At 42.7% G+C, this 16,738-nt stretch overlaps 1 protein-coding gene across 1 annotated transcript in view; it reads right to left on the bottom strand.

Annotated features, from left to right (window-relative positions):
* The window catches only part of Rab2a (RAB2A, member RAS oncogene family), a 73,704-nt gene extending 63,803 nt beyond the window's left edge, over positions 1-9,901 (bottom strand). Inside the window, exon 1 of the mRNA XM_021160387.3 lies at positions 9,601-9,901. Coding sequence (XP_021016046.1) covers positions 9,601-9,646 — 46 coding nt within the window. The 5' untranslated portion in view covers positions 9,647-9,901. The remainder of the gene's footprint in view (positions 1-9,600) is intronic.
* Between the last annotated feature and the right edge of the window lie 6,837 nt (positions 9,902-16,738).

Raw genomic sequence — 16,738 nt, forward strand, 5'->3', positions numbered from 1 at the left:
GGTTTCTAATTGCTCTAATAAAGCCATGAACAAAAGCAACTAGAGGAGGAAAGGGTTTATTCCATGTTCTAGATTGTAGCCACCCAATCTTATTTAAAGTGTTGCCACTTTATCCAGGGAAGTAAGGACAGGGACAAGGTAGGAACCCGGAGACAGGAACCTATGCAGAGGCCATGGAGGAATGGAATGCTCTTGCTAAAAGGCTTTGCTCCCTCATGGCTTGCTTTGCCTGCTTTCTTCTAGTACCCAGCACCACCAGCCTAGAAGTGGTACCACATAAAATGGGCTGGGTTCTCCCACATCAATCACTAAGAAAATGCACTAAAAACTTCCCTATAAACCAATCTTATGGAGACTTGTTCTTCAATTGGAAGTCCTGTTTCCCAAATGATTTTAGCTTGTGTTGATATAAAAGTAGCCAGCACATCATAAAAGTAAGCACAGAGGAAGTCCAGGTAGAGGGTGACTACTGCCCAACCATTGGTTTCTGAAGACAGGTAAAAACTGGAATGTCTTTCTCTGATAGTCTTGCCAATCTTGGGTAGTTCAGGAAGACATCTTGAGATAGAAAAGAACCTTTTCAAGTTTATTAAATACAAAGGGCATCAAGATCAAAATAGCTACTATTTTGTAATCATCTTGTTTTCAACTCAAGGAGTTAGATTAAAATCAGCAAACTAGTCTCTTTAAATAGGCAAAACCTACCCCACTAGTTTAATTTTAGGAAGCTCAATGAAGGGAACAATTAACTTTAAGTACTATTATTAGTAAGCCACTTTGTGGTTAATAAAGCACCTGTGCATAGTTTTATATCAAGCTCAAAAAACAAAAACCCAGTAAAGTATGTAAATTTGGTATTCTATAAGATGCAGAGACCTGAGCTTAACCAAGGTCATACAGTGGAGACACCACACCAATCAGAATCTTCTAACTATAACACTGACTCTTGGAAAGTATCCAAGAGTGGTGTAGGCCAAAATAACCAGAGAGACTTGTGATACCATTTGACTTCTAGGTGCTTAGCAGTTATTGCTAAAAATGGACAAATACCTGTCTTCAATAAAGTTTATTTCATTAATAGTAGTTAATTCATTTTGAGATAAAGTCAAGACTTGATATAGTCAAGCTTGCCTGGAACTTACTGTATACCCTAAACTGGCTTCTAACTCAGAATCAGCTTCTGAGATGCTGGAATTACAGGCAGATGTCAGCATACCAAGCATGAACATCCTACTTACACTAACATACGAGCAGTAAATAAATAAGAGACACTTAACTGACACTTGAATTCAAACATTGTTATGAAGTTAGAGAAAAGAAATGGGGCTTGAACAGGCACTTGGCAGACATTATATCAATTTTACGAACAGAAAACTCAGAAATTTATATTTTCATCCCACAGAACAATGGTCTTTATAACGTTCTATAATGTCCGGGTGACATAACATATCTTGGGAAATGTGATATTCATATTATTGTTTTCTGTGTGATATGTGCTATAAAAGCCATATCTTTGTCATCTATGTCTTGATCCTTGTCTATCTAACAGTGGTACTTAATAGCAGAAATGAATTCAAATTCTTCAATGATTACATACAAAACATTTCATTTTTCAAATTATAGACTCAAAATAAAATTTTAAATATTGTAATGGATTACATAAAAAATTATAGGAATCCATACCTTATGAAAATGTAGAGAAAAACTGACTATGAAGTAGTCAGTCCCAACTGGTACATCTACAACATAATCCCACACCTGAGGCTCAGGGACATCACAGAAGGGAGCAGAAAGACTGGCAAAGCTAGAGGGCCAAGAACTAAATTTCCTGGTATGGTGATATGTGTAAGGTGGGGTGGGGTGGGGGAGAGATAGACAGCAGAGACAAAGGATGCCTGCAACTTTCTGGCTAACCAGCCTAGCCAATCTGGTGAACTCCAGCTTTATCAAAAGATCCCGTGTCAAAAGACAAAAACACTCTCTCTCAAGAAAAACCTAGGTGGAGAGAGATGAAGACATCCACTGTTAACTTCTGACTTCCACATGGCATATGCCCACAAATCTACACACATGTACCCATACAGATAAATGCACACATACATTGAAAAAAATCACTAGTGGAGTTGAGATGGATGGATGGACTGATGGAGAGACTGATGGATGGACAAAAAGACTGTAAATCATCTTAATATGAGGAAACTTATATAAACCATTTAGATACAAAAAAAGGAAAAAAAAATGCTAAGTACAAGAAAACACAAGACAGGCTAGGAACACTAAAGACAAGCCATAGCAAACTATTTAAAAGTACCACATGGTCACAAAGAAGGTAAGCAGAAAATGTCCGGGAGCTGGAGAAGGAAATCAATATATTATATTAGGACACATAGAAGGCAAAAAATAAATTTGTTTGTTTTTTAATCTGGACAGTAGGCAGCATGGTCAAGTCTGGGTTAGTTTTTAAAACCAGTGTGAGATAATTATAGAAACATTCAAGCAAACAAGACAAATTCATAGTCACACACTGCGGTGGTCTGAGTGAGAACGGCACCCTAAGCTTCTATGTTCGAATACTTGGCACCCATTCGGTGGAACTGTGTGGGAAGATTTAGGACTTGTGGCCATGTTCTTGTTGGAAGAAGTGCATGGTGTGGGTTGGGGGGGTGGCCTATAGGCTCTGAGGTTACAAAAGAAAGGCATTCTCAGTGCTCTCTCCATCTCTGCCTTACAGTTGTGGATCAAAATGTAACTTCTCAGCTGCTCCTGTGAAGACGCCTTTGCTCTGTCATCATGAACTCTAACACTAACTCTTTTAGAATGTAAGCCCAATTAAACATTTTTTCTTCTTTTTAAAAAATTGGCTTTTCAAGACAAGATTTCTCTGTGTAGCCCTGGCTATCCTGGAAGTCTGTAGAGCAGGCTGGCCTTGACCTCACAGAGATTTGCCTGCCTTAGCCTCCCCAGCGCTAGGTTTAGAGGTGTGCACCATCACTTCTGGTTTGTATGAGTGCAAGTACTATTTCTTTAAATAAGGGGACTAAAGGACTATGAAGCACCAAACAGCAACTCAAACCAAGAGATTAGCAAACCCACAAAAGACAATCTGATAAGGAGCTTAGGAAAAGCAAAGGAATCTTTACAATACAGGCGAAACTGCAGATTCTGGAGTCAGAAAGGCCAGAGTCTAAAATCCAACTTAGTTATGAGCAGTGTTGTACTATGACAGCTTCCTAACCCCCAACTAAAAACAGAGTCTATCCATGGGAACTAATGTTCCGATACAATGAGTTACAACATCAGAGAGACTGCCCTATACAACCAGTTACAGCAGCTAGATGTGGTGAAAAATGACTGTCAGTCCAGCACTTGAGAGGCTGAAGAAGGCAGAACTGCTGCAAGCTCAAGACAAGCACTGAGTGCATGAGACCTAGAAAGTAACAACCAACCAACAAAAGCAAAGCAAAGCAAGCCTGGGAGAAGGAAAGGTTTGTTTGGTTATCCAGGTGGACCCAAGGTAATTACTCGATCTTTAAAAATGGAGATGCCTACATTAACCAGAGATGGGAGACACAAGAAGATTTAGATAGGCAGGTCATGGTCCAGGCATGGTGGTGCATAGCTTTAATCCCAGCAATCAGGAGTTGAGGTCTGTGAGCAATCTGTGAGTTTGAGGCCAGCCTGGTCTACAAAGCCAAGTTCCAGGACAGCCAGAGCTGTTACTTAGAGAAACTCTGTCTCAAAAAACAAATCCACAAGCAAAACCCAAAAAAACAACCTTCCCCAAACCAAACCAACAAACAAAAAAGACAGAACACAAGAAAAAATGTGGACAACTGTCTATTACTACCTTTGAAAAGAGGAAAACAAAACAAAACAAAACAGTGCATGCACTCTCTCTATAATATCAATATGGCTATGGAAATGGAAAGCTGGGAAAAGCCCTCAAATGACAGCAATCAAAGAAACAGGGATAGGAGCCCTGCAGCTACGGCTATTGGAACTAAGTTCTGTGGACAATCTGTATGAGAAAGGACTTTCCAGAACAGAACCCAGCCTTGCCAAAGGCTTGCCTTTACAAGCCAGACACATCATCCATCTGAACTGCTGAACGCTAAGATAAATTTGTTTTGTATGGGCTGCTAATTTTCTGGTAGCTTGTTACAGTAACAACAGAAAATTAATATAGCCTATATTCCCCACTTATACAAAACTCACCAATCGCTGTGCCCTTTCAATGTCTAGAAATGAGGAATTTGGCCAATGCCATGCTGCGTGCCTAGCAACACCTACATCTCACACATTTATCATTCATGAAAGCACTGTCTATGCCAGGCACCATCCTGCCTTCAAGGAGTTGGCTGCAGGAGCACAGCCATCAATATTCATCCTCTTTTTCTCTCCCAATTTGGTCACAAAGTCACTATGAGCTATACCTGAAGATGAGAGTATTTAAGATAACTGGGAGAAGCCTAACTTTATCTATCACCTAGCATGGTGATGCACCCCTTTAATTCCAACACTTGGGAAGCAGAGGCAGGTGATCTCTATGAGTTTCAGACCAGCTTGATCTATACAACAAGTTCCAGATTATCCAGGATGTATAGTGAGGTAACGGTAAGCCTGAAGGAGGTGGGAACAGATGCCAAATGGGAAGGAAGCAGGCCACTAGTGTCCAGCAGCCCAAGGACTTTGTTACACAAGTACTAAAAATAAGTCTTTCTAAACAACACAGCTTACCTTTCTTCATCTGTACAATGAAACCAATGAATATGTGGAAAGATTAAAAAAATAACAGACACAATGGTACAAGCCAGTAATCCCGAGTTCAGGAGACAGAGGCAGGAGGATCTGAAGTTGAAGTCAACTTATGTTACAAAAGGGAGACCTTAACTAAAAATAAAAAATAAAAAACTGGGCTGTACAAACTGGCGCATGCCTTGTAATCCCAGCACTTGAAAAGTCTAAGCAAGAAGATCATTTCAGCATTATCCTTTCCCACACGAAGAAACTGAGGCCTGCCCAGGCTACATAAAATCTGTTTATAAAAACAAACAATAAAACCAAAACAGGACACCCCCTCCCAAAAAACAGACAGACAAACAAAAAAATAAGAACTAGATAAATCTGCAACCCCAGCACTGAAACCCTGGAGCAGAAGAATCATTTCAGAAATTAGATTCTATCTCAATCAATCAATCAATCAATCAGCAAGCAATCTCAATCACTCAATCAGCAAGCAAGCAAAAGTGAATAAGAGAATCCCCCAAACCAAAGGGGTAGACAACAGGGCACTGATAGTATGTAGAAACTATAAAAAGCCTTGAGAATTCTTTATGGCAATCTACCACCCAGACAGTGCTAAAAGCTGATGTGACAGAAAAGTCCATACAGACCAAGTCTAAGTATTCCTTAGCGAATACCTAAAAAAAAAAAAAAAGAAAGAAAAAAGAGAAAGAAAAAGAGAAAAATCTGCAAAGCAGCAAGTAAGAAAAGTGTCAAGTTTAAAACTTAGCATAAAGGACCACCACTGACCAAGAAGAGTCATGCTAAAGTACTACTCCTGCCAAGGTCTTAAGAATAAAAAGTCACCCTGGAACTAATAAAATATCATCTCAAGTGCTCTGAATAATAAATAAATAAATAAATAAACAAACAAACAAAAGCAAGTAAAAGAAGGTGATTACCTGGGTGTGGTAGCCCAGGGAATCCATCATCTTTTACTTATAAGAAAAGAACAGCTAAAATGTTGAGTATTTTAAAGCTTGTAAATAAGCAAAGTGGATGAAATCAAGTGGGAAAATTTAACAGGAAACTGGTAAGTTAGAGATGACATGTGGAGGATCTATGTGGCTCTGTCTTCTGCAGTACAGACACAGCCTCCCAGCCTGAGGCTGAGCAGCAAATGGAGGTGGCATGAGCTTTGCATGTGGTAGTAAGTAGCAGCCCAGGAGATTTACTCAAAAGAGTAATTATTGCTAATTGAAAACTTCCCCCAAATACTCCAAAACATGGAATACAGTTGACAGCGACTATGGAAACCTAGCTGGGCCATGCACACAGGTAGCAGCATGGACACTAATATTCCAGTATTAAAACATAAGAAAGAAAAGGGGGTGCAAGTATAACATATTCCTATAACTTGCTTTTTGCACCCCATTTGCATCTAAAGCATACCACTGCACCCCAGCAGCAGTCTGATTTCTATGAGCTTAACACTGCACACAACTCTGTGGAGTCATGGTGCCTTACTGCTAGGTGGCTCTTCCTCTTTGCAGGAAGGAAGACCTTCTCCATTTCCTTTCCTGTTCACTAAAGGTCACCACCCACCTCATTCCAGAAGGGCAACTCTGTCAGATCCCTAGGTGTTAATAGTTTCACATGTGAACCACTTGCACCAAATAATTCTCACCAAATAAATAAGACCTTGCATTTTGGGGTGCATGAGCTGTAATTTTGCTCTGCAATTAATTGTCTGACCTATGGTACAGCCATCAACCCTGATATCAAAGCAGGAGTGTGAAGACAAGTAAGGAACTCTGAGAAGGAGTTTCTCAGACTGGGAGCTTATTTATAAATGTATTAATATTTTGAGGCTTTTTTCTTCCCTACAAGATTCCTTACTTTGGTGCCTTGAGAGACGGTTCAGTGGTTAAGGGCACTCTTCTGGTCTCTGCAGACATCAGGCATGTACACGGTATAAACACACACACATACAATCATCATCACCATTATCACACATGCACACACATTATATGCAGGCCCTCATGCACACACATAAAAATTTTAAAATTTAAGACTTCATAATTTCAACAGTTCAAATAATGAAATCTTGGACAAAGAGGATTATTTGTGATTAGTTCTCAAACCTCTAACCTAGGTCACCTACTATGTGCTCATTATTTAATTTCAGCTCAAATGTCATCTCCCTAGTCAGAACCTCCCTTCAAGGCACACAAACTTTTTCACCCAACAGTGAGAAGAAAAGCCTTCCTAATAAGAAAGATCATTTAAAATGCTGGTGGAGTGAGAAGAAGAGTGGAGGAACAGAGAATGGGGAAGGGGGGCAAGACCACTATACTCCAACAGGGAAGGAAAGGCACTTTTACCACAATCTAGGCAAAAGAAAGAGGGGCATTTTAACTGTGAGTAAACACGATTGGCTTGTGAATGTGTGTATCTGATGAGGGACAGGAGGACTGATTATGAAGTTAAAAACTGACAGACATGCTAGGTTCCTGAAATAGGCTTTTTCTGTTAATAATTATGCGCTTATATTACTAGACTAGGCTTGTTCAAAGCAGAAACACTTTCCACTTTTTAAATCACATTATATCTGCTAATATACTCTCTATGAAATAAAATGATAGAACTTTTCAAGCAAAAGCACTAAGCAAAAAACTAGTAGATTTGGGGTTAAGATTTGAAGTTATTAATGTATGTAGTGGAAACGCAGTCCATTTGGCTCCTGATTAATTAACTCTATGAGATCTACCTTTGACTAAGTTCATCCTAAAGCACACAGAATACCTTTTCTACCCCCAAGAAGTACGTAAGCAAATGCAGATGCCTACACAAGTACCTATAACATAAGTCTGGAATAAACATCAGGAAAATTATATAAATTGAGAAATATAATCCAGAAAATAAGCAGTTACTTCTAACCAAGGTACCAGATGAATACTGGCATATATAAGAGGTCAAGATATGTTGATTCTGCAGGCATTATGGAAGGCCTGGGCAAGGCTTTAATTAAAAGACTAACAACATTTCTTAGGGAATGATAATGGCAGAAGGCAGGCCAAACAGAGGGAGGAGGAGGGACCAAGGAAGCCTCAGAAGCCAGCTATTGGGCCTCACAGGCAACAGCAAGGTGATGCGGTAGGAAAGAATGCTACAAGAGCAGGAGGTACTTTAGTTCCCTGAGGACCAAACTAAAGCAAGAGCTTGACAGAGTAGTTCAGATTAAACTGAGGTTAAACTATGCTAGTTAAACTGGAGTGTGGACCAAGTGCTAGCTACAGCCCAGTGCCAAGCAGTCAAAGGCCAGAACTAGGTCAGACCAGAATGCCAACAAAGGACTGTCTTCCCTTCAAACCACAGGGACTGTTTACGGATGGGGACCATTTCCTGAGAACAGAGCGTCAGCTAGTTAGTATTAGTCCTCCCAGTATTCCCTGCACATTACTAAATACTAATAAAAACAAGATACCCTGCAAATTCTCAATCTAAATTTTGCTGCTGCTGGGACAACCAAGTGGTCAGTTATTCCTGTTTCACAAACTCAGGCACACTGTAGTTAGTCTGACATCTCCAATTTTACTTTTTTTTTTTTATAACTCAGTGCTTTTATTTTAGATACCACTTTTCCAGTTTACAAAATATGGCTTTATCCAGTACCTTGCATAGAAAACCATCCGGTTTCCTTACACACACAAACACACACACGGCTGAAAAGCTGTATTAACTGCAGGAAGTTTGTGTTAGGTAGCAATCAACATACTTCCAGAATTACTTATAGAACCTGCTACATCATAGGGCAACCTCAAGATGCTTCTACATTTACAAAGTTGTGTAAGGGGTCCAGGTTGTGCAACACTCACCACTGAAATCAGACTCTAGTGTATTAATAGTTTTAACACCTAAACAAGCTTTACGTTTATTATTAGATTCGAAATATGGCCCAAATCGCAGGTATTCAAAGTATTTCATGAACTGCTTGCTTATTTGCTTCAGAAACTTATTAGAATGCTATTTTTAAGTGGGAACTTTTTCTTTCTTTCTTTCTTTCTTTCTTTCTTTCTTTCTTTTTTGCTACAAATGTACACGAGGTCACCTGAAAATTAGCAGTTGTGATCCTGGACTTGACAAAACCGAAAAAAAGAAAAAAATCAGTAGTAAGTCCGCATATTCACAGTATGCTCACACCCAGCCCACTGACCTGCCTTGCATTACTATCAAGTCAAATAATGCCAGCATACACGTGGCAAAAGTCGCCAGAGCTCAACGGTGCTTTAATGACCCCGAGAAGAATTGCCCTGCCATCGAGTCATGTGATCTCACTTATTCGGACTTGGAGATTGAGGATGTTTCCAAAAAAATTAGTTTTTTTTTCCTTTTTTAATTTTTTTTTTCCTCCCCAAAAGGCTGTCCCACTTCAGGGTGCGCCTTGCCAGGGCCTAGACGGAAGCGTGCAGGTCGGGGAGGTGGGACCAGGGAGAAAAATCGGGACCGGGGCCTGTCACGCTCCAATTCGCTCGGCTTCCCTCTCCCTCCCCGGGCCGCGGAGACAGTCGAGGCGGGGGCCCCGGGGGACAGCCGTGCTGCTGTCACACTCTCCGGGAAGTGGCAAACGGCTGCCGCGGGCCTGGCTGCAGCGGGCCCGGGCGGAGCAGGGAAGGAAGGCCCAGGCAGGCCGCGGCCGCTCGCAGCGCCCACGTCACCAGCGCCAGCACTGCGGAAATGGAGCGGCGGCCAGGGGACCGAGGGAGGATGGGAGGAAGGGAGGCGCCGCGCCCCCGACCCGCGCCGCCCGCCGCCACCGCCGCCGCCGTTTGCCCCGCCTGCCCGCCCTGGTCGCCCCCGGCCCGCCGCCGGCCTCACCTGTGTCGCCGATGATGATGTACTTGAAGAGATAGGCGTACGCCATGGCCGCGGCCGCTCCGTGCCAGGCTCACGGCTCCTCCTCCCGCTGTGCGCCTCCTCCGCGCCCTCACCGGCGCCGCTCGGCCGCGAACCCGGGCCCCGCCCGCCGTCGGCCGCCGTCAGAGCCAGCAGCAAAGGCCGAGGGGCAGCGGGACGAACTGACAGCGCCGAGCGCGGAGCACAGCGGCCCAGCCCTACGGAACAATAACAGCCGCGGCGCCTCCGCCCCGCCTCCGCGCCGACCCGGAAGTGCTGCCGCCGCCAGCGCCGCCCGAGGAGAGGGGAGGAGCCGCGGCCGCGCCCTCCGGTCGGAGTCCCGCCTACCCCGGAGCCCCGCCTACCAGGCCAGGGCTACGGGAGTCGCGAGGAGACGGAGCCCACTAGGTTCAGTCGCCGCCCTTTGTGTGTGTGTGTGTGTGTCCCTATAATGCTGTTATGTCGCTCTTAAAAAGATGTAAAAAAAAAAACCCAACTGTATAAGTATTGAAGTAAATATACATTTGCATGCTGTTTATCAGGCCAGGATTCTAAGTGCTATGTTGTGTATAGGTGTAATGTGTACAATATATGGCTTAATCATGTTTTGTGTATGTATTGTACGAAAAACTGAAATAAATGCAGAAGCAACATGAAAGGAAATACCTGGTATTACATGATGGAATTAGTAAAAAGCAGATGGGTGTGCATGCAGTTTGAAGGTACTTTTTGCCTTTGAATATATTCTGTATATATTGCCAGTGCTGCCAACTAGAGGCAAACCCAGTTCTTTAAAAGCCCAGGTTTTAAAGAAGGTGGAGGACAGAGTTAGTTTACTAGCTGAAACAGTTTTCTAGAGAGCCCACTTACAAGAAAGTGGCTATCAAAAGGACAAAGGTTACTACAAGTCAGCCATGTTATAATCTCAGCACTTGGGAGATAGATAGAGGCAGGAGGATCAGGAATTCTGGGTCATTCTTTACAACACTGAGGGGTCAAGCATGAGACCCTGTCTCAAAAAAGTGTGTCCCCAAAATGTACAGATAAAAGCACTTGCCATGCAAGCCTGTTTTGAGTTCATTCTCTGGAAACCACAACAGAAGGAGACACACACACAGAGTGAGAGAGACAGAGACAGAGAGAATATAGCAGAATGATGTTCGTGGATCTGTTCAGGAAACTTAAGAGTTGTGTAAGGAAGCTGATTTAATGCTTCAAACTCTCTTCTGTTGCTGGAGGAGGAATGAGTGGGCTTTTGTGGCTTTCGTGGCCAGCCTCCTGCTGACTGTCATCCCTTCCCTTGGGAATCAGCCATTCTGTGATTATAGTTGATGGTACCATGCTAGGATGACTGAAGTTGGTTGCTACTTCATTTGCACAGCTGACAAGCAGGACCTCACTAGGTTTTTCTTCATTACTAGGGAGGTGGTTTGCTAAAGGCTCAGGAACTTGATGTGAAAAGCAACTGAAAAAAATGGGGTCCACTGGTCTTTCGGATCTTCCCCAGGTGCTTCAGGCTCGAGGCTGTTTTGCCCTTCCTCCCTAAGGGACTTCACTCAGGTCATCTTTTCTGGGTGTCTGTTCAGAAACTCGGGTCCCTACTCTCAGAGTGTGGTCTGTACTATCTCAGCTCCCGAAGGACAGCTCTCTAGACTGTAGGAGCCTCCTTTGTAATCAAGAACATTCCCTAGAGCAGACAGCTAGCCAGAGAAGCTGTGCCAGGCCATGCAGGGCCTTGTGTGCCGAGATATACACATACAGAACTTTATACAGGAGACACAAGGGAAATTATGAAGGGAAAGAGGTACACAGAAAAAAACTCACAGCCACATACACACAGCGCTAGGGTATAAAGAGCTTAGGAGACCTGGCTTCTGGTCTTCACTCTGTCCTGATTGGATGGTTGTGACAAATTGTTCTTGCCTCTCAGTGTATGGATCTGTACAAGGCTGAAGTTGGTCATTTAGGAGGGCTGCTTTACATTGGAATGTGCTTGGCTGTATGTCTGTCCAATCTCCAGATGTAAATGTACCAGTTAAGGTAGTAACCCTCCCCCCCCCCCCACCCCCGTGAAGATACCAGGGCTATACAGGTGTCCCAGGTTCCTGTTCCTGTTCGGGGCTGTTCTCTTTTAGTGCGCAAAGATTGCAGAGGCCACTGCACCACAGCAGTACGATCAAGTGTGAGTGGGGACCTGATTGTTGTGTACATCCAAGAGAGTGGGCATGTGTGTGCTATGGCCCTCTACCAGGCCAGCATACAACTTCTTGGAATTGGACCCTCCCAAAACACTTGGGTCCCAGAGGTCAAATGCAGACTGCCAAGCCTGGTAGCAGGTGTCTATCTGCTGAGTGGTCTCACCAGTCCAAGCACTTGATTTTCAAATCTTCCTCTGAGCCTCAGATGATTTCTGTGGGAAATGTGGGTGGTAGGTGCTTTGCAGAATCAGTGTATTGGCTGGAGATAAGGCTCAGTAGAAAGCTTACTGCGCAAGCATGAGGGCTTAAGTGTGGATGCCCCTCACTGGAGAGGTGGACACAGGTGGATCCTACAGATCAGGGAGTACAGCTGAATTAGTAAGTTCCAGATTCACGGAGAGACTGTGCCTCAAAACCCTAGGTAAAGAGCCAGTGACGAAGATAGCCAGTGCTGACCTCTGACTCCCGACTCAGATGCACATGCGCTGGGACACACATGCACATGCGGACACACAAAACACAAACTGAAAAGTAAGAATCAACGTATAGAAGAAAAAAATTTAAATATTGTACACATTATAAAAAAAATAAAGCTTAAGGATGCTGCTCAGTATTGCAGTACTGTCCCGGAAGGACTAGAGCCCCGAGGTTCCATCCCAAGCACAGTAAGAATTTTAAAGATTTATGTTATTATTTTTATTTATATATATATGTATGTGTCTATATATCATGTGTTTGAGGGCTCATAGGAGCTGAAGTTTCAGAATGTCGTGAGCTTCCTGATGCAGGACATGGAAGCCAAACTTGAGTCCTCTCTGGAAAACCAGCAAGATTTCATAACTGCTGAGCCTTGGTTTTTAAAAATAAAGATATAAAATTCTTAAGTACTGTATACTCTCTAGAAATTACTTTAGGGAAATAAAAGTCTAACCACTGTATCAGTTCATGTTTGAAGCCAGTCCTGGAGCTGCTGAGTGGGGTACCCATCTGTAGTTCCAGCACTGACTGGGGAGCAAGCATGGATTGGAGGCCAGTGTGGGCGACACAGCAAGACCCCAGGCTCAAAGTGGGAGGCAGCCTTCCCTCTATGTTTCTCTTTTCTGTCATTTATAACACTTTGTTTTATTTTCTCCAATCATATATGTTACCTTAAATTTTCTTGTAATGGGGAGATAAATACATGTCATTTAAGACATTTTATTTAGCCTCTAAAACCCAAATGCATTTTTTTCAATTAAAATCCCCAGACTAAGTGTTAGTAGACCTTCTGGAATTTTCCATTGAATTTGATTTTCAACTACTTCTGTGCTCTTAGGAATGACCCCAGTCATCTCTTCTCTCAGTTTTACACCATATCTGGTGGCTTGATGGTTGGAAACTGTGAGATTTAAGGACTATTATGACTATGTTTTTTTTAAATAACTCCTTGTTCAAGTTCTCTTTAACATTTAAAAGTATAATACTATGTAAGAATTTTGTATTTCGGGTCCCAACCCCAAATTTTCCTCTGATTTTGAATACCCTCAGGATTCTGAGAAAGGAGGGAGGAATGCAGACTAGGAAGAAATATAGAAGACTATAATTTTTTTCTTACCCTGTCTTCTGAAATGCTATGAAAACATAGTGTACATATTTGCATTTGTACAATTTTATGGGATGCATTCTTTCAGAAGACTATGAGCCAGAAATAATCAAGAGCCATGTGAAATGGCCTCTTCCAGCCATTTCTATGTAACCTATAGAAATGATTTTCTAGCTAATACTTGATAAGTTCAGTACCAATTCTGGAGGAAGAATGAGCTTCAAAAATACTTTACCACTGTATCTATTGACAAGCTTGGGTATATATTCCTAAAAACTACATCTGGGTTCCATCAACACCAAACTATATAAACTCTGCAATGAGGAGCACACACGCAGAGCAACCAATATTCAACACTGAAGCCAACCTCACAGCTGTGTTCCTTCTTACTTTTCTCAAAGAACTGTAGGTAGGTGTGAAATGAGCCCACCAAGGGGCCATCCTTGGAGGACATCAGGGTCTCACTGCACAGAGCATGAGTAGCAGTGGCTACTAAAGGCTACAGGAGAGGAGTTGTGCCATCTTAGAGACCTGCACTATGTCCTGGGAAGTGGGAGTGGGTTGTCCAGACAGAGCGTCTTCAGGCTGTTAGTTTCTACACTGGCTGCCTTACATAGTCCTCCAAGGGCATCAGCCCCTTTTCTCTGCTTTGCTATTTTGCTCATTCGCCCTTTCCAGAATAGTGGGGACAACATTCTTAATATTCTCTGATTCATTTCTTATCTTAGTTACTGTTCTACTGCTGGGAAGAGACACCATGACAAAGGCAACTTATCCAAGAAATAGTTTACTAGGGGCTTGCTTTCAGGTCCGAGGATTTAGTTCATGACCATCATGGCAGGGAGCATGGCAGCAGCTAGGCAGTTATGGGACTGGAGTGGTAACTGAGAGCTTATATCTTGAGACAGTAGTCACAAGGCAAAGAAAGAGAGTTAACTGGACTTTTTTTTTTAAACCTCAAAGCCTGATCCCAGTGACACACCTCCTCCAACAAGGCCACACCTCCTAACCCTTCCCAAACCATTCTATCCACTGGGTACCAAGTATTCAAACATAGGAGCCTAAGGGGACCATTCTCAGTCCGACCACCACACTTCTCTTTGCATAACCCATTGAAACCACTTTTCTGTCTACCGCTCCATTCTGCTCATCCTTCAAAATACATACGAATATATATTTGGTTGGTTGATTTTGTTTTGCCCTGCTGGGGTTTGAACTGGGTATTGAACCCACGGCTTTGCACATGTAAGCAAGGTCTCTACCACTGAGCTACAACCCTAGGCTCCAAAATCAGAAGTGGCAAGTTGACATCCTTAGTCAGCAGTGTGTTTAGATAAATAAGAAACTTTCTTTTACGTGTAAGCTAGAAGCTCTAGGGAAGGATATAAGTGCATGGGTCAGAGGAACAATTAATGACTGGAGTAATAGTAATCTCATTTTTCATAAGACAGCACTTCATAAATATTTGAAATAATAATTAGTAAAATCTTAAAAGCAGGTAAAAATCAGGATAACATTAGCTCTCCCTGCCTCCCTGCAACTCTGAAAGAAGCTGTCAGGAGGTGGTCCACTGTTGGATTCGGGGAGACCTAAAATGAGTCTGTTTTTATCCCAGTGACTAATTGACCTTGAAACACTCCTCTTCAAATCTTCCATCTGTTCAGCAGAGACAGTCTGGCTGCTCACATCCTAGAATTACTGCAGATGGACTCACAGACTCTAAAAAGCACATTACCGCTAGGAGAAAATATGAATACTATATTTCACATGTATGATTCTCTACGGTGTATCTGACTGTATTAAAAGATCCAATTCTTCCAGAGCTCTCAGCTGAAGTAGGAGACTCAATTTTTAAGCTGGGTCACATAGTTAAGAGATTCTTTAAAACAACAGCAGCAACACCACTAACTGGTACAGAACCTTTGTATTTGATTGATTGGTTGATTGTAGTGTGTGTGTGTGTGTGTGTGTGTGTGTGTGTGTGTGTGCATATGGAGGCCAGAAATCAACTTCAACCCCCAGATGTCTTCAGGTGTCATCCACCTTGTTTCTTTCTGTGAGGCAGGGTCTCTCACTGGGTCCTTAAGCTCAGTTTTTTCAGGTAGACTAGGTGGCAGGGAGCTACAGAAATCTTCCGGTCTACCTCCCTAGCTCTGGGATTATGATTACACCACTTTTTACACAGGTGGTAAAGATTGACTATGGGTCCTCATGACTGTGTGGCACTTTATGAAATAAGCTCTACCCCAGCCTATTCTACAGAACCTTGTAACATGCGAAAAAGTTTATTTTATGCCTTGTAAGTTGGTGTCAGCCGACTTAAGACCTCCGAGGCTTCCCAATCGCTTGCTTTCCTATTTTGAAACTGTTGTCATCATTAGGATTTGGTGCCAAGGATTGAAGCATCGCCCCATCCATGCTAAGTACGTGCTCCACTACTGAGCTGTCTTCCTCAGCCACCCACCCCGACTTTGTCTCGAGTACATTCTGTGTTTGGTGTTAAACTTTACACATTCCTTGATTTGGAAGATTAGGATTTAGGATGCAGCATGTGAAGAACATACCTCCTACACATTCCAATGTATTTTCTTTTCTCTTTAAAGATTGTCAAGTGTAAGGAGGGACCTGCCCTGTCTCTATTCTCAGGACAATGAGAAGCAAGCTCTGTCCCTGGGAGAAGTGACCTGTGGCATCACAGGTTAACACTCTTCTCTATCCTCCCTTTGCTGTATATTCTCTCTGCTTCAAACAGTCTCCTCCCAATTCTCAACATATGGAACGAGAGGAAAATGACCATGGCAGAGGCGAAAATCCTTGTACTTTGGTCAAAATCAGGCACTTCTCCAACTTGTCCTCTGACCTCCATATGTGAACTGTGGAATGCACATGCAATCACTCACATAAGAAATAGATAAATTAAAACATGTTGGTAAAAATTTTAATTAGTCTGTATTCACATAATATTTTAAATATGTACCAAGAATCATTACTGTTCCCTCCTCTCTCCCCTGCTACCTACCTCCCTCTCTTCTCCCCCACTCCCTCCTAGCTATAGTAGGTGAGGCTAACCTCAAACTTGTAGTCCACCTGCTGCTCTGTTCTGAATTCTAGGATCATGGACATTTGCTACCAGGTCTGTCTTCGATCTTCACTCATTTCTTAATTTAAAATATCTAGAAGTTATTTCTTAAGAACACTAAATATGGTGATATATACCTTTGATCCCAATATCTGTGAGGCTGAGACAGGTCATTGTGAGTTCAAGGCAACCCTGGGCTTCATAATACTAGGGCAGCTACAGCAATGCAGCCAGACCCTGCCCCACCCCCAAAAAGGAACT

The sequence above is a fragment of the Mus caroli genome, unplaced genomic scaffold, assembly GCF_978045245.1.
Source record: "Mus caroli unplaced genomic scaffold, Mus_caroli_1 scaffold_6, whole genome shotgun sequence".
Lineage (NCBI taxonomy): Eukaryota > Metazoa > Chordata > Mammalia > Rodentia > Muridae > Mus > Mus caroli.